Source organism: Parasteatoda tepidariorum, chromosome 11, assembly GCF_982258835.1.
Source record: "Parasteatoda tepidariorum strain Cologne lab strain chromosome 11, Ptep-v5.0, whole genome shotgun sequence".
In the NCBI taxonomy this organism is placed as follows: domain Eukaryota; kingdom Metazoa; phylum Arthropoda; class Arachnida; order Araneae; family Theridiidae; genus Parasteatoda; species Parasteatoda tepidariorum.
In genome coordinates this window covers 37,259,139-37,277,930 of record NC_141765.1, presented here as the reverse complement: position 1 = coordinate 37,277,930, position 18,792 = coordinate 37,259,139, and the positions used below count along the sequence as shown (strand labels likewise).

At 29.3% G+C, this 18,792-nt stretch overlaps 1 protein-coding gene across 1 annotated transcript in view; it reads left to right on the top strand.

Annotated features, from left to right (window-relative positions):
- Positions 1 to 18,792, top strand: part of Gat (sodium- and chloride-dependent GABA transporter) — an 82,357-nt gene that overhangs the window by 50,533 nt on the left and 13,032 nt on the right. The window contains exons 3-7 of the mRNA XM_087155399.1: positions 2,497 to 2,740; positions 8,115 to 8,247; positions 10,216 to 10,350; positions 14,791 to 14,894; positions 18,169 to 18,293. Of these exons, the coding sequence (XP_087011525.1) occupies positions 2,497 to 2,740; positions 8,115 to 8,247; positions 10,216 to 10,350; positions 14,791 to 14,894; positions 18,169 to 18,293 (741 nt within the window). The remainder of the gene's footprint in view (positions 1 to 2,496; positions 2,741 to 8,114; positions 8,248 to 10,215; positions 10,351 to 14,790; positions 14,895 to 18,168; positions 18,294 to 18,792) is intronic.

The window sequence follows — 18,792 nt, the reverse complement described above, 5'->3', positions numbered from 1 at the left end:
ATATATATATATATATATATATATATATATATATATATATATATATATATATATATATATATATATATATATATATATATATATATATATTTATATATATATATAGATGGAGGTCCAGAGGATGTCAGTAGACATCCTCTAGACTATATATAATTTATTTATTAATTATTAGACAGAGCAGTCATGAAAGTGCACACGAAAAGTTGTGTTTCTTCATTATATGTTAGGGTAAATCTTGCACTGTAAAATCCGTAAAATTTCTTAATTTAGGGAAATAGGGAAAACTTAGTAATTGTAATTGCTTTATGAAATAGGTCGCAAGATTCCCACAAAAAGCAAAGGGGAAAATGTCTTCCTTTCAATTAATACATAGTTGAGCCAAAAATAGATTTAAGGACAGGATGTGAATTTAAAAGTGTGAGAAAGTGTTTCGATTTGATAAATAAAATAAAAGAAAAGGATATTCAGAAAAGAATTAACATTAAAAGATTAATTGAAGCTTTTTATGTTACATAATGAAGTAAAAGTTGAGTTTGGTAATCTTAGACAAAGAACATGACTGCTTTAAACTTATTGTAAAATTTCCATTCAAATTAGCATAAGCTTCGAAAGATATTCCCCTCTTTCTCACCAACGCAATGTTAAGTAGAGTTGATAAGAGGAAAAAAAATCTGAAATTCTTTTTCTTCTTTATGGAAATAAACTCCCTTTTCCGCCGGTGTTTTCTTTAGGCTATTAGTAAGTGCTTTAGTACATAAGCCGCTAATCGTGAAATTGATTTCTCTGAATTAAATGAAAGTATAAAGTCCATTAAAATAAACGAAGTTAGTGTAAAGTCCATGCGTGAGCCTATCCTATTTAGATGTTTCGTCGGGATCTCATTATGTCGTTAACCACTGAAAGGCAGGAAAACATTCCTCATTAAATTAATCATGACGTCAATGTTGTCCTTCCACCCATATCCCCAGCATTCTCTCACCCCTCCTACATTTTTTCCCATTCAATGAAATCATTTACAGTTTGTCAGCAAGGTCATTAAACAAAAGATAATAGGGTAAATTCACCTAAATATTGCAAAAACACAACGAAGATTTAAAAAAAAACACTTCATTTTTTATGCCATTTTTTTATACTAATCCATTACGGATTAAAATTCTTTTTAATCTTCATATAATTATACAAATATGATTAGTTATTATTTAATCCTAAATAAAAATTTGTAATTAGCATTATCCTGCAAACAATAAAAGAGAAAATATTGTTGTATTATCAGCGGAGATGGGATTGATGGGACACTGAATTAATTGCTCTTTCGTATTCTTGGGACATTTGATCGTAATTATTTTTCTAAATCAATTTTTCTATAATATTTAAAGAGCAACAAAAGGTAAACATTTGTTTCATATAAAACCAAATAAAGCAAATGTCCATAAAAAACAACTATTTTTGATGGGGAACTTCAGTCAAGTTCTATTTTTTTAAAATTTTATTTCTAAGTGCAACTAAAAGTGCCATTTTTTTATCTTTTTGATAACTGATTTTAAATTCTTCATTGAATAGTTGATCCAATTTTGAGTTCACGAGTTACGACTAACTATATTCAACTCAGTAGCCTACTAATTTTTTATCCTATGCAGAAGACAAGAAAACTCCGGGGCAAAGCATTGAGACTAACTAGCTCATCTTCATAGATACATCACTCATTAAGGCGTCTTAAATTTCAAGCAAATTATGTAATAGTTTTTAATTTGGAAGATTAAGTAATAAAATATAAGGTTTTTTTTTTTTGGTCAAGTCCAAACACTTTACTGCAAAGCCTGAATTACTCAAAAATATGAGAAATAGCATGACTGTAGTATTAGTAGGCCCAACATAGATAAATAATGATGTAATTTAATTTTCAGCATTAAAATTTCTACATCTGTCTTTCAGAAATTATAGGAAATACGGAAATGGCCAAATTATTGTATTAAATTGATTGATTCTCTATTTTAAAGTCTGCAATGGCTTTTATTAGAAATAGCTCTCGTAAAAGCCCTGAATAAGTTTTCAAGTTTACGTATAGATGTTTAGAAAATAACAGTCATTACATTTAAAAACCAGATTATTTGTATTAAAATTTTATAACGGTGTTAGTAGGAACTAGACAAAGAAAAAATGGTTTATGTTCATTTTTCCAAAAACATAACGTTTGGATCACAATCTGTTGTATATAAAGAATTACCAAGTTTTGAAAAATCAATAACGTGAAAAATCGATTCCCCCTGGGAGTTATTACACAATGAAAATGAGCCGTCTTGATCAAAAACCGTTCTTTTCCAAGCTCAAAATCGTTTTTTCTCCAAATCAGCTTTCATGAACACAAACTGTTCTTCCACCATGGTCTTCAAACATTAATTTTCATTTTTTTTTCTGTTTAATCGACATTATATAAACTTTTTTTGCAACTTTTAAATTACAAATATAAAATACACATATGCTTGTTTATTTTTGTAGGTGTTGGTTATGCAGCAGCTGTCATGGCATTTTGGTTAAATACATATTACATTGTCGTACTTTCATGGGCACTTTACTACATTTTCAACTCTCTAAGATGGGACGTTTTATGGAGAACTTGTGACAACTGGTGGAACACTCCCCTTTGCCATTCGGAATATGAAATTGTAACCAACACCACCAAAAGTGTTCTGAACGCATCCATGGCAAATATTGTAAGAAGTCCAGTTAAGGAGTATTGGGAGTATGCAAAAAATTTATATTTCTAGTTTTTCAAATTCATATCATGTGATTACTGAAAATCTTTTTTTATCTTTCTTATTTTACGTGATTACGCCTGGAGACTGTATATATATATATATATATATATATATATATATATATATATATATATATATATATATATATATATATATATATATATATATATATATTATTTTTTTTTTTTTTTAATTTATTTTTTTTTGTTATTTTTTTTTCACTTTATGCTTTTTAAGTTTTTATTACCTTTATTTTTTTATCATTTTTATTACTTTTATTTTTTTATTGAAGAAATAATAATTGTTTAAAGGAATAAATGCCAAAATATTACTAAAACTGTGTTTGTTTCTAAAAGGAAATGTTTTTGCAATGAAGCCAAAAATTAATTCGAATGCTCATGAAAACATGTGTTATCAGTAAGTAAGTAAACAAACAAAAAATGCATGAGTAAATAAGTAAGACTATAACGGTGAAAAAGCAAATAAAAAATGTAACTGTATGCACTGTAAAAAAATTTTTGTTTTTCACAGCACCGAAGATGGTTGCAACTATGCACAAAAATTTTTACAGTGCCATTGCAAATTGTTTTTTTAATAATAAATTATATTTTAGGCTGCTAAATTTTGGAAAATCTCTGGTAAACAATTGGTGCCTGTGCTGATTTCAAACTCGTTTACATTACATTAATAATTTTTTAAATTGACACTTGATAAATTACATTGCTTTAAAAGAGGTAAAAATAAAAAATAATAGCATTTCATATAATTTTCAAAGACAATATTTTCCACGAAGAAGATAAGAAAAACTGATGTGAGAATAGATAAAAATTGTTAATAAATTTTAAAAATTATATAAAAAGTAAGTAAAGCATTCCTGCAACAGCCTGTAGTAGGTCAAGGGAGTCATGAATGTTAAGACTGGGCCAATGTAGTCAACATTGCGCAGAATGCCATCCTTATTTCCCAGATAAACTGGATTCTTTCGATATAAATGGTTTCAAGACACCACTGAGGATTGAACCCCAGTTTTTCTCAACGGTAGTTCAGTTCCTGTAACCACTAAGTCATCGCGACTGCCTGATGTTAATAATTTTGAAAAGAAAGAAAGTGAAAAAGATTCAGGGGTATATTAATGTTAATCCTGTCATACTTTCATTTTCCTGGAACGAAAATATTGTTTTACTCAACTTTCGAAATTAGCTTTGATTTTATGAAAGACTTGAATAATCAAGACTTGAAATCATATGAAAGCAACTTTAAATAATTCTGATGTATGATTCTTTTTTTTTTCTTTTTTAAATTACAAGTTACTATTAGTACATTCTAAAATCGTACATTGTTACAATTTTTTAAAACTTTTATAAGAAAAATTCCTTGCCTTTGTTTTACTTAAGTCTTCCATGGCAAATTGAATCAATTTGAGCATGTGCTTCTGAATCGAAGAAAGTGTTACTGTTTGGTTTTAAAATAAACTATTTCTTGATAAAACATACAGTTATTTACTTATCTTTACGTACTCATTGTAAATAATATAGGATCAAATTACGGTATAAAATACCAAAGCTTTGGTTACCTCGTTTGTAAAAGTCATTTTATCGTAATATCCATTTTTACCGTAAAATGTTATATCATAATTTTTACAGTTATATTTTTTTTAATTAGAGCAATATCAGAGTTTTTATTCTGCAACATGTTCCTTTTAAAATGGATTTTACGGTAAAAAGTACTGGCATCCTGAATGACAGTTTCTTACCGTAATTTTATCTGCAATAGTTTACAGTGCATGGGAAACATGCGGTTTTAAATATTTCAAAACTGTTGTTATAGTGTTTTGTACTAAATATTTTATCCTATGATTCAGTTTGAAAAGTCAGTATGAAAATACTTTGCCATATTTTGTAAGAGATTATTAGTATGAATATAATGTGTGGATGGAATATATATTCATGGAATAAGTATTCAGTTGTCATACATCAATTGTTTGAATAGTTCCCAAAATCAATTACTCTTGTCTTTTCGTTAAATTCCGAATAGTTGAAGATTATTTCATAAGTTTTATGATTTTTTTTAATAATTACTCGCAAATTCAAAATAACATTAGAAAAACCTAAGTTTTTAAAAGTAAATTAAAGCCTTCGAAATATATATATATATATATATATATATATATATATATACATATATATATATATATATATATATATATATATATATATATATATATATATATATATATATATATATATATATATATATATATATATATGTATATATATACACTATCTACCAATAAGTATTTGGACACCCATGCAAGCGGCTATATCTGCGGTCCTGAGATACGTCATGCCCTCCTCCGTTATATATCGTGTAGGGAACAACATCGGCATTAGTCTCATGCAAGATGCCACGCAGTTCGGAGCTCTCTGATCTCGAAAAAGGTATAATTGTCGAGTATCACAAAAATGGCCAATCCTTAAGGGACATATTGAACCGAGCTGAATTACCCAAAATCGCGCAGTTGCTTATGTGAGTAAGAAGTGGAAGATGAGCGGTGAGTGTCGGAATGTTCCCCGAATCGGAAGACCAATGAAACTGGGAGATAGAGACCGACGGGTGTTGTCCAGAGAAAAAATTCGGAAGAACGGCACCCTGCCGATGACCCACACACTCCAGGAGTTTCAACAGGCATCCGGGAGTGTTGTTACAATTAATACCATCCGTAAGGAAGCACATCTGCTTGGTTTTCATGGTCGTGTTGCGACCCATAAGCCTTTGATCACAAAGTCCAACCGCACTGCTTGGTTAAAGTGGTGCAAAGCACATCGAAATTAGACCGTAGATCAGTATAAAGCAGTTCTTTGGAGCAACGAATCAAGGTTCACCCTCTGCCGTTCGGGTGGCAGGATCTGGGTCTGGCGTTTGTCTGGAGAACGTCTCCTGCCTGAATGCATTGTGCCAATTGTCAAGTTCGGCGGAGGTGGAATTATGGTCTGAGGGTGTTTCTCCTGATATAGATTAGGACCCTTGGTCCCCATTCATGGTAAGCTCAACGCCGATGCCTACTGCACTACCTATAATGACAATGTGCTTCCTACGTTGCGGCAGTTTTACTGGGTGGACCCCTGCTACTTCCAGGACAACAATGCCAGCTTTCATGTTGCAAGGGTCACCAAGGCTTGGTATGGTGCCATTGGGGTAAATCGAATGCACTGGCCTGCCCAGATCCTAGATCTGAACCCTATCGAGAACCTCTGGGACGAGCATGATCGCCGAATTAAGTTGTGTACTACCCGTCCAAAATCGGTGAAGGAACTTACATGTCTTCTCCAAGCCAAGTGGAAGAAAATACCACTAGCCGTCACACAAGGACTTGTGGAAAGTATGCTTCGGAGGGTTCACGCTGTAATTGCCTCTTGTGGAGGCTCTACCAAATATTGATAAAGAATAAAGTTTGTTTTTCGTTTTAATCACACGTATTCAAATACTTATTGGCAGATTATATATATATATATATATATATATATATATATATATATATATATATATATATATATATATATATATATATATATATATATATATATATATATATATATATGTATGTATGTATGTATATATATATACTATCTACCAATCTAACAATTCTACATCTAAACAATTTAATACCAGTTATCGTGTAGTATATATGTATATTTTTAATAACCGTATTCTCACGATTTTTAATAATGTATTCGCACGATATATGGTAAATACCAGTATGCAATAATTTTCGAATACACCATAACTATCAAGAATTATAATATCGAGATCATTATCGACAAAGATACAGATTAAATGCGATACTTTCGGAATATCTATAGCTTCCAAATGCAATATTATCGTGATCATTATCAAATGATTAATAAATCGAATTAAAGAATGATTACCGAATGATTAATAAATTAGCGAATGGTTAAAAAAACTTGAAAAATATTTGAATTCAAGTTTTTGAATAAAAGAACTGAATATATATATTGGTACATCATTACTGATATATTGATACATCGTTAAGTATCGGTATTTTTAAATACTTCTATAACTATCTTTTATAATTTATTCAAGCGAATACTTTCGATAATTATAGAATATGCTATGACTATCGACATTGGAATTATTGCGATCATCATTGACAACAATAAACATCAAATCGATAATCATGGAGTATCATCATTAGAGGTAGTTTTCGAATACAATAATATTGCCACCATTATCAAATAATTATTAAAACAGAATAAATAATTTAAAAAACAATTGAATTCAAGTTATTAAATAAAAAAAAATGAACAATGTATCGATAAGTTGTGAGATATCGGAATTTCTTAAATACTCTATGACAATGTTTTAAAATGCATTATCACTGCAATTATCGAGTATACGATAATTATCGATAATTACTATAACAGTCTCGATCATTATTGACAATAATAAATATCAAATCGATAATAACGGAATATCATCAAAAACGATAGTTTTTTAATACAAGAATCATTATCAACCATGATAAATTTTGTTTATCATAGTCAAACCCCGCTATAGTGAACACGGCTTATAGTGAACTCCCGGATATAGTGAACGAAATGCTCGGTCCCGTGCCTTGCTATTCACGTATAATGTTATTTTTAGTGGAAATAATGAACCAAAAAAGTGAGGAAGTTGGATATAATGAACCTTTTTCTGTCTTCGACTGATTCCCTCCTCCCCCCTCATTTTCTTTGTTATAATTTTGAAATTTCTACTTCAAAATAAATACATATACCGATTCTTAAAACCATCTATGGAAACTACTTTTGTGTGCTCAAATGGCAGGTTAGACAGGTTTAAAAAGCGGAATAACAGAAATTCAGGAAAAATTATCTGAGAGTCGGGAAGTGTTTTCATATCTGATATTGAGGATTGCTCATCAGCTAATTTTTATTTGTACGCAAGACGAAGAGTGATTAAAAATAACGCATTTTTTGCAACTACATAATAAAAGGGAGGAGTTTGGGAACCATTAGTGAAATTGCCTGCGTAACGGATATAGTGTACTCCCGGTTATATTGAACCTAAATTTCGGTCCCTTGAAGGTTCACTATAGCGGGATTTGACTGTATCAATAATATTATCGATAATGATGATTATCGAATATGGTCATATTGTAAATATTGATAAATTTTATGTAACATAGAAAATATTTGCTGAAGCATAATGCAAATAAGCTGGCATCTAAAATTTTGATAAATCACGAAATATTGATATTTTCTAAGGATACAGCTTTTCGATTGTTCGCTTTTCCGCTTTTCAGTATAAGGCACTACTGAATGCTAAAATTTTTTTTAGGCGAAATGTACTTCAGATTACCAGTGGATTAGGCGAAGCAGGTGAAGTAAGGTGGCCATTAGCAGGAACGTTAGCATTAGCATGGGTTCTTTGCTACTTCTGCATTTGGAAGGGAGTAAAATGGACTGGAAAGGTATACATATTAAATGTTGTTTGCATCCCCCCCCAGAAATAATAGCAAAGTAGATTTTAGATAATGTTTAACTTAAAACTCTGTAAAAACTAACTTTCTTTAACATTATTAATTTTCCTCAAAGCTTAAATCAAATGCGATTATATATTTGAAATTAATTAACTATAGAGTGGGTTATATTATATTAAAGGTATTATATAATGGGTACTATATTAATCTTAAAATAACGTAATTTGTCCTTCTGGCTTAAGAATAAATTCTTTAAAGGTCTAAATCTGCTTATACGTGATATTTGTCTAATATTTTATCGACTTAAGTCTTAAAAAGGTAATTTTGAGAAAAAGTCACGTATATTAAAACAACATAACTAATAAAAACTAATATTTCTAATTAATTACTGATAATTAATATATAAGTTGCCGATTTTTTCTTGTTTTCAAATTTTTTTAATAATAATGAAGTTTTTCTGGAATTTTAACAAATTTATTTTATTCAGTATTTTGCAGCAATTTATTTCGTTTACTTTTTTTTTACATTGTCCCTGCGTTCAACTTAAGATACAAAGTAATATACATTCTATTAAATATTAAGATAAATAAAATGAAACTTAAGAAAGTTATAGTATTAGTTTAGCATAAAAAAATTGATACATTCTTTCGTTGGAAGGTTTTTCCGCATATTGTAGTCAGATACACAGTCGTTAAATTCACAGACCTTCTATTTATAATATTACATAAATAATATTAGAAACGAAAACCAATACATGTTTTATTTCAAAATATGATCAATAGTAATGGAAATTTTTTTGCCTGTTGCATGATATTTTTTAACAGATCTAAAATACTTACGTAAGGCTGATTTTAAATCTGAAACCGGTTTCTCTCTTAAGGCTACAGTTTCTTTAAATGACTTTAAGTGTCAAAATGTACAAGTTTAAAAACGCTAAACATAGCAGATAGTTTCGTAAATGTTGCGACATACTTCTAGGGGTCGTCATACGCCGCTAGGAGAGCTTCCCTACTATAAACTGTTTCTTCGTGTGCTTTTGAATACGTCATAATAAGGAAGCGCCTCTTACGGCGTATGATAACATTTAAAGGAATGGATTCCCAAGCAATTTTAATCTTGATGATGTCCCCAAACTTGCCCAGAAGTTTATCGCAACATTTGCTCGACCTCCTCTTATTTATAGCGTTCTGAAACTTGTACATTTCAACAAAAAACAGACTAAAAATAACTGTAGGTTTAGGAGCAGAAGTAATTTTTGGTTTAAAATCCTCACACCGGAATTAGGCAATATTAAGTATTTGTATAAATGCAACAAAAAATTTATTTCCCAGTATACTTTAAGTAAAATAGGCATACAGTATACAAAAAAATCGATAATTACGCAATTACAGTTTTGTCTTTTAGAAGGTAAATGAATGAAAAAAAAATAAGTTTATTCAATTCTTCTCTCTATTTTAAAGATAAAAATTAACTAATTCACCCTCATTTTTCAAAAATGGCATTTCAAGAATGATTAAAAATATGCAGTGAACTCACATATTTCGAATTATAATGAACTAAAATTATCATATATCAAATAGCATGAAGTTAGGGGAATCTGCATTTATCATTAACATAGAATTTTTATTTCTGTGATAAAACGAATTGATAGAATTTTAAAGAAAAAACTGCACTAAATAGTTTTAACTAGCATAATATTTTTTTAGATATTTTTTTTATAATTACAACATATAAATAATAATCTATGTTAACATAAATCATAAGTCTATTTAATACTTTATGTAAATAATAATGCAATTTTTAGCTCTATTTTTGTTTTCAGTATCACTAATTTTTCTCATTTGATCCTGTTTTAGTTTATTCTTGCTTACGAACAAATTTTATTTTACTTAAAATGGAATAATTGACATTTTTCCTAGAACCATAGAGTTTATAAATTTCACATATTTCTTTTTTTAGGTTGTTTACTTCACCGCCCTATTTCCATACTTATTGCTTTTTATTTTACTCATCAGAGGGTTAACTCTCCCTGGTGCTGGGGCTGGTATTTGGTTTTACATTATGCCTAATATGGAGAAATTGAAGGATTCTCAGGTATTGTATGTTGATTGTTAATTAACATGAGCAAAATAATTATCTGAAGTGATTTCAATCCCTTAATTTGAGCTCAACAAACATTTACAATATATAAATCTGTTATGATTTACTGTTAATTTAATAGATAAATTACGAATTGTCATCAATGTACTGGATAAAATCCAGATCATCATGCATTTGATTAATAAAGGCAATATTTTATGATATTGGTAATTTTTCCAACATTTTTTTAATTTTGATTTTATAGCTTCAATGCAATATCATAGTTTAAAAAAATAGATATTTTTGAAATTAGATAATATATGAAAAATTAGAGTTTTAATTAGATATTCTGATAGTTTCATGTTACAATAATTTATATAAGTCATACTTTTTGTACTTTTCTGAATAATACGGTTTGAGAAAATTTAGTTTTAAATAGGAATAGATTTGAAAGTGTTTAGTTTAGCTTTTATAAGTATTGTAATTACTTAATAATTAATTAAAAAATGCACTTACAAATTTTAAAAAAATTAACTCAGAAATTTCAGTACGTTTTAGAAGAAAAAATATTTTTTACTTTTCTGAAAGTTTAATGCGACTACAATATGCACGTAAAATGAATTTAGAAAAAATTTTAAACACTTATAAATAAATGAATAATTAAATAAAATAGTGCAAAAATGATTACTATTTGTTTAATGACAGGTAAACGTCCTTTTCTCGAAATCATATCAAAATCAGCAACAAGTAAAATTCAAATCTGTTGATAATTTTAATATCTATATTTTTAAAAACCTTTTATAGAAAACAGTTTATCCCTAAAATTTTTTTTAAATGCTTTATTTACTTTTTCAAAGAAAAAGAGAGAGAGAGTAGGGGATTAGAGTTTGCTATACCGCATTTTTCGCTTTAAAAATGAATTTTTCTTTAAAAAAATTTCTCACAAGAAAAATTTTATGTGGAACTATATTTTTTTAAGGAACTGTTTTTAGTTTATTTTTTTATAACCGCATTCCAGTTTTACCTGTCTTAAATTTTAAAAAAAGACGTCGAGAAAAGCATGTCTAAAATTCAAAAGATTAAATTTCAGTTATTTTTATTACGGAAATTACGATTTCAATTTCCGTTTTCATAATGTATTTTAGTAATTCTGTCAATATTTCCTAATTATTCTTAGCTATTTAATTAATATGTAAGCTATGAAATAAGTTTTGCTCTACTTTATCACCTTTTAGATGTTGCAAGATAATTTTATATTAAAAATACTATTTTCTTTTTTTGAAATATGGTTATGAATTCATCCTTTAACACTTATTATGAAATTAACAAGAACTTAACAAAATAGCAATCGATTTAATGTGAATAATAATCGATTTAATGTTTTCCAATTACTGCTTTTAATATTTAATTGTTAGTGAGCGTTCTTAGTTTATGAACTAATTTTCAGCTAAAAAAGAATTAGAACTTTAAAAATATATTTATATTATGAAATCCTTAAAGATAATTTAAAATTAGTTAAATTTCAATATATTATTGTTTTTTGCTCATTAAGATTTCGGAAAATTAGTGACTCAATATTTCTGAACTAACTTGGCATTTCATAATTTCAATTTAAAATAAAGTTCTAGATGTAATTTATAATGAATTTAAGTTGATATATTTTAAATAAATTACCTTATTTTCACTAGTTTATTAAGTAATTGATGCTAATAATTTCTGAAGAAATATTATATCCAACCTCAAAGATGTGATTTCAAAAATAAGCTAAGCATTTATAAGAAAAATATTTACACTTATTTAAATTTGTTTCTGTTTTAATAGCTGAGTAATTAAACGATAGCTATATATTCCATTCTCGACACCTTATTTTCTGAGTTTAAAATTGCTTGCCTGTAATACTTGGTCTCGATCAACTCATTGAGTTATGACCTCGATGTGAGGAAGTGCTCAATTTAAGTATAATTCAATCAGTCATCCGTAGTTGTAACATTAGTCTCGCAGTAATTAAAGCTCTATCTTCTTTTATAAATCATATTGAAGTCGTTTGGTTTAATGATAGTTACTAGCGCCATCTATAGATATTTTTACTAACTACCTATCCACATAATTGATAAAAAATGAAAACTGAAGCATAAACAATATAAGATTTTTTGAGTAAAATAACAAATCATTTCTTGTATATTTACATTAACTATCTTTTCAAAAAAGATCCTTGTTAACTTTAAAAAAAAATTAAACATAATGCTTTTTGGTTGACTTTTACTACTGTTCTTATTTGAAAAAAAATACACTGGTTATCATAAATTAAGGAAAATTCACAAAAATCGCGATAACTCAAGAAATTACACATGGAATTTTATGAAACTTACCCACAATATACAACACATAGTAAGGTATTAAACAACATAAAAAGAAATTATCAGACATTAATAGTAGTATAGAAATTAGCACATGTATAAAATAAACAAATTGGAAGTATCGGTTTGCAATAGAAAAAGTACCTTTAATATGGAATATGATTGCCTCTAGAAGCAATACAGCACAAACAGCGATGTGTGATGCTTTCAATTATGCGGTCTATCAGTTCAATAGGAAGTGAGAGCCATTGCTCTTGTAAAGCAGTTGCAAGCGTGGCAAGGGTCTGAGGGGGCGGATTGATGGCAGATACACGCCTCCCTAGAGCATCCCAAACGTGCTCGATAGGATTCAAGTCCGGGGATCGAGCTGGCCACTCCATGCGAGTAATTGTTTCCTGTTGAAGATAATCATCAACAATGCGAGCTCTGTGTGGTCTTGCATTATCGTCCTGTAACAGGAAGCAATCACCAATTGCCCCGGCATATGGGCGCACATAAGCATCAAGGATGTTGTCTCGATAAACCTGAGCATTCACGGTTCCCCTTGGAAAGACATGGAGGTATGTGCGCCCTCCTAAGGATATGCCTCCCCAAACACAGACACTGCCTCTTCCGTATGCATCTCTTTCACGGATGTTTGATGGATGATAACGGGTCCCAGGTTCTCTCCATATCAAATAACGTCTACTGTCACTTTCTAGACTAAACCGGGACTCATCCGTAAAGAGAACAGGCCTCCATTGATCTGACGTCCAGTGGACATGTTGTCGGGCCCACTGCAAACGGTCTCTCCTATGGCGTGATGTGAGCGGCACGCAAATGGCTGGTCGTCTCGCATACAGACCACCTTCGTGGAGCCTTCTGCGCACAGTTGACGTTGACACCAACCTTCCGGTGGCTGCAGCAAGAGAGGATCTAAGATGTGTCGGAGTAGCGGTTCTATTCCTGCGTGCACTTAATGTCAAATATCGGTCATCGGCACTGGTCGTAACAGTTGGCCGTCCTTGACTGAACCTCCTAGATGCCGAATCTGTGGTTTGAAATTGCCTCCAAAGTCTATGAACCACAGATGGACTCACATTTAGCCATCTGGCCACTTCTGATTGACTCTGCCCTGCCTCTAGTCTCCCGATGGCTCTCCATCGTAGTTCTTCAGGCAAATGATGCCTAGAGGTCATTATTACGAATTGGCTATCTCAGATTTTCAATGTCGCAATCACAGTAAAATTTGTGTGCTTTCTCTCAAACTTGGACTTTTATGCTCCAGGCAGATGACGTAAGCCGAGTGCAGCGCCACTAATTTGCATATTGCAATTTTACTCAGCTACTCTTAGTGGACAACATATGCAAATTTTGCACGGTTTGGCTTACTTTTGAAAGAGTTATCGCTATTTTTGTGATTTTTCCTTAATTTATGATAACCAGTGTATAATAGAACAGGTCATAAATATTTTCTATGTATTTCATTTAGAAATTTTTGATAATCCGTTAATATATTTTGGCTTCAAAAATTATCAATTTAATTAAGCTAAATAAATGTTTCATTTCTTTTCAGAATAAAATAACCAAATTTTTATCGTTATATCATTATTAAAAGTTAACAAATAAAATTAAAAAATGTTTATGTCACTTAACTATATGCATGACTTCATTTAATTGGTTTTTCAATCAAATCATATTTTAGGTTTTCTGTTAGTAATGTTCTTTTATACTTATGAACAAAAATAGGAAATATTTTCTATCCAAATCAATTTATTTTTAAAATGGGGTAAAAAAAGAAGGAAATGGGAAAAAATAGAAGAAAAATTCCTAAATAAATAAATAAGATATTCTTTGCGTTATTTTTGACCCAAACAAAATATGTAATATTTTTCCACTTTTGTTTGGGTGAAAAGAAGATAAAGGGTTTTTAAATCATCTAAAGGTGATGAATCAATTTAACTTTTAGCATTTAATTGATCAAATTTCTTAATACTTGAATTAATTATGAGCAAACGCTATACACAAAGCAGTAAGCAAAAGTTTTCTTTGGGACGAAATTATTATTTTTTATTATATATAGAAAGAGAATGAAGTTTCATTATTATTTTAAACTTAGGTATGGATTGATGCAGCAACACAAATTTTCTTCTCTTATGGTCTTGGATTGGGATCTCTAATTGCATTAGGCAGCTACAATAAGTATTCTAATAACGTTTACAGGTAAAAATTAAATTTGAGAAAAGGTAAATGTTTTCTTCAACTAATTACTTTTAAAATTGGTTTTACTTTTTAAGATGGTATTTTTGATGAAGACGTAAATTCGCAAAATAGTGAAAGTGCATATTCCCTTAAGAATTATTTAAATTTTTAATAAGTAATAATATAATTAGTAGGTAATTTTTATCATAACGTGAGTTATTTAATTTGAAAAAGAATTTAATTCAACAATTTTTCTCCCGTTAAAAAAGTTCACATATAAATTTAATCACTACTTCAAAATAAAAATTTACTTTAAATTGAATGGATAACAGAAATAATTTTAGTTCAAATAAGTTAAAGAAAAGAGACAAAAATATATTTAAAAGCATCGCAGAATCTTATCACCTGAAATCATACGCATTAACGAAATATTTTTAAATATATATTAAAGATATATTGATAGTGGTGATCTTCCTCATGTAAATTTTCACTTTAAAGTTAAAATTTTAATTTTTTCAGAATTTTGATGAATATATATTAAAGAATATGAATAAAAAACTATAAGTGTATATGTTTCGTAGCGTCAATTGAGGCAACTTTGGTCCGAAAAAAAAATGCGCTAATTTTTGTACTGAACAAATAAAATAAAATCTAAAGGCAGTTTTAGGCTTAAAAACAGTTTGTACTTTATATACAAGAGTATTTTAATAGTTTTGGGTAATTTAAAAATTTTGTCATTGGTGACACTTTAGTTATTGTGAAGCATTTGTTTTGATAAGTAAACTGTTTATATTCAAACTTTCCATTGCAGACGAATCCAGTTACGGGATAAAAATAAGGAAGGCAATAAAATGTTACCTTTGGTGACCTGCTATCAATGTTACCAATAATTGCTTTTCTTTATTTTTTTGCTTTGACGTAACATTTTAGAGTTTTCATTAATATAACCTATAAAATCAAGCCCCATTGAAAAGATAATCCTATTTACGAGTGGGCTGACCTCAAAAAATGAAAAATACCCTCAAGTTAATGAGATGAGAATACTTCAAGGGCCCTGAGATAGCTGATAACGAGTTAGATTGAAAAATTTAGCGTGTGAAAGCCATAAGAATAAAAATAAGGATTTTCTCATGCTTTTCAAACATAGTTTTTTTTTGTGTTTAAATCTGTAAACTAAGTTCTTGCCAATTTTTCGCGTCATTTGATTAGCAGTCTTGCGCAAGGGATTGCAATGGTCTAAGATGGGAATAATACTCAATTTCTATAAGTGAGAGGTCAAAAACGAAGCTTTGAACAAAGGTTACATTGGATAAAGATTTTAAAAAGTAGTAAAAAATATAAATAAGGGAATTATTTTTTTAAAAAAAAATTGAACAGTTTACTTCTTTAGGCTTTATTAACAGGTTGAAACTCAATTTGAACGTTGAAAGTTCATTTATTAATTTTCTTATTAATTAATGTGCAAGTAAAAACACGAAAAAGTGACTAAAGTTACCCCGGTTGACGGTATGTGTCATACAATATTTTTTCCCGATTAAAAATTTGATGAATAAATTTAATTTTTAGCATTTGTGAATTTTTGATACAATGAATAATTTTCTTTTTATTGTAAATTGAAAAAGCAATTTTTATTCTAGATGATGCAGAAAAGCAATTTTAGTTTCCAAGTTAATTTATAGTTTCGTGATTTTACTTTGAAACCTATTAATAATTCGAGTATTTCAATAAAATATGCTTGGATTTCAATTTGATATTGAACTGTGCATGCATGATTTTTTTTAAAATCTCTTTTTAGCCTCGTGTAACATTATCTTAATCATGAACAATATTTCCCATCTTTAAAGAAAAGAAGAGTTTTTTTTGTATCATTAATTTTTCATTTAATATTATAAATATGTTGAAAATATTATAAATATATTCATATAATTCTTTTTTAAAGCATACTGTATTTATTTACTATCTTTCTCAAAATTATGAATTGAAAAGTTTTTAAACCATTCTTTGTATTTACAAAGAAACCCTTCTATGTATGCAAATAAATAAATATATCTCACTACTCTCATAAAAGATAGATAAAAGAGTCACCAATATCTGAGTCTATAAAACACTTGAATTCGGCATAAGAAGTCATCATTCCTGCGTATTTTCCACTTGTTATAAGTGAGAAATACAATAAGAAAAGAAATAATTCCCCTTCCGTTAACTCAAATAAGCCATTTAACCCCCTTTCTCGCTCCCACTGAAAAGACGGGGTGAAGTTTCATCAGTTATTCCTCGTGCTCATGATATTTCTGGGCAAGAGTGTTCAAAAATAAAGGGCCAAGAAAATTAAAACAATCTATTTCTTATGTCCAGAATCATACTTATTTCTCAATATACACTCCAGATGGCAGTGCCAAACTATTTGTAATGGGTTTACCGATAGATAGTTTATTTTGAATTAGATATCAACACTCATCAAACATGTAAGATAAAAAATAACCCAAAAACTAGAAATGAATGGATATTTTGTACATACATTTATTTGAATTTTTAATTTACGTCCCGCAGTGGACTGATCGTTAAGACACGGTTCCCAGCAGATCACCGAAATCAAGCATCACTGGATACGGTCAGTGTGCGGGTGGGTGACCACTTGGATCAGTCTGCGTAAGGACCGAGGGTGTGCGGTATTGGTCCTCGTTAAATTGTTTTACCGTAAAGTGCTCGACTTCGCGTGAAGGTCGTCGGGCTACCGAAGCGGGGATCCACCCCTTCTGCAGAGGATCAAAATTGTTATGGCATGTCTTCGGATCATCCTCAGGGATGTTTCCCAGACCGTCGCCAATAGCCCATTGTGCAGCTCTAATGCGACGTAAAATAAACTACAACAACAACAACAATATTTAATTTACATCATCATTGAACGAAATATTATTTGAAAGGGACAATTTTCCTTCAAAAAACTTCTATGAAATATTTTTGATTTTATTTTCCTCGATATGTAAATTTGTAATCCTTAAAGAAAATACTAGGATGTTATTATTTTTACAAGAAATATAAACGAACATTGAACGAAATATTATTTGAAATGGACAATTTTCCTTCAAAAAACTTCTATGAAATATTTTTGATTTTATTTTCCTCGATATGTAAATTTGTAATCCTTAAAGTAAATACTAGGATGTTATTATTTTTACAAGAAATATAAAAGTATACATTAAGTTGGGTTTTTACAGAACACCCAGTATATAATTATTTATTTGGTTATTTGTAGAAATCAATTCATTAATATAATTCATGTTTTGTCTTAAAGGGATTCCTTGATAGTATCCTGCATTAACAGTGGTACATCAATGTTTGCTGGTTTTGTCATTTTCTCTGTAGTTGGTTTCATGGCACACGAACAAAACAAACCTGTCAGTGAGGTAGCTGCTTCAGGTAAATAAGACACAATAATACATAACTGGCATTCATAAGTAACAAAGCGCAGCAATAATATATTGTTTAATTCCACAGTAAACATCAGAATATTTCCTTTAAGACTCGAGAGACAACATGAATTCGCGTTTTCCCCAAAATGATGATAAAATATTGAAAACAAGTCTTTACAAATTACATAAAAATTATATACTTTTCATTTGGTTAAATGCAAGTCAAAAGGATTGTTTTTCTTTTTAAGAGCTTTTTAAGAGCTTTTTCTTTTTAGCCAAACACTTTTCCTTTTCCCAGAAATTATTAAAAAATATTTTACTTTGAAAGCCCAGTAGTTTTCTTAAAATAAATCCAGTTAAATAAATGATATCCATTAATATCTGTATGATATTAAAATAATAAAAATAAGGCAATGAGGAAAAGAATCTGAATATAATGTCTGCAAATTGTTTAAATTATTGTTTTACTTTTATTTTTTAAATTTTATAATTTCAACAATTTCTTA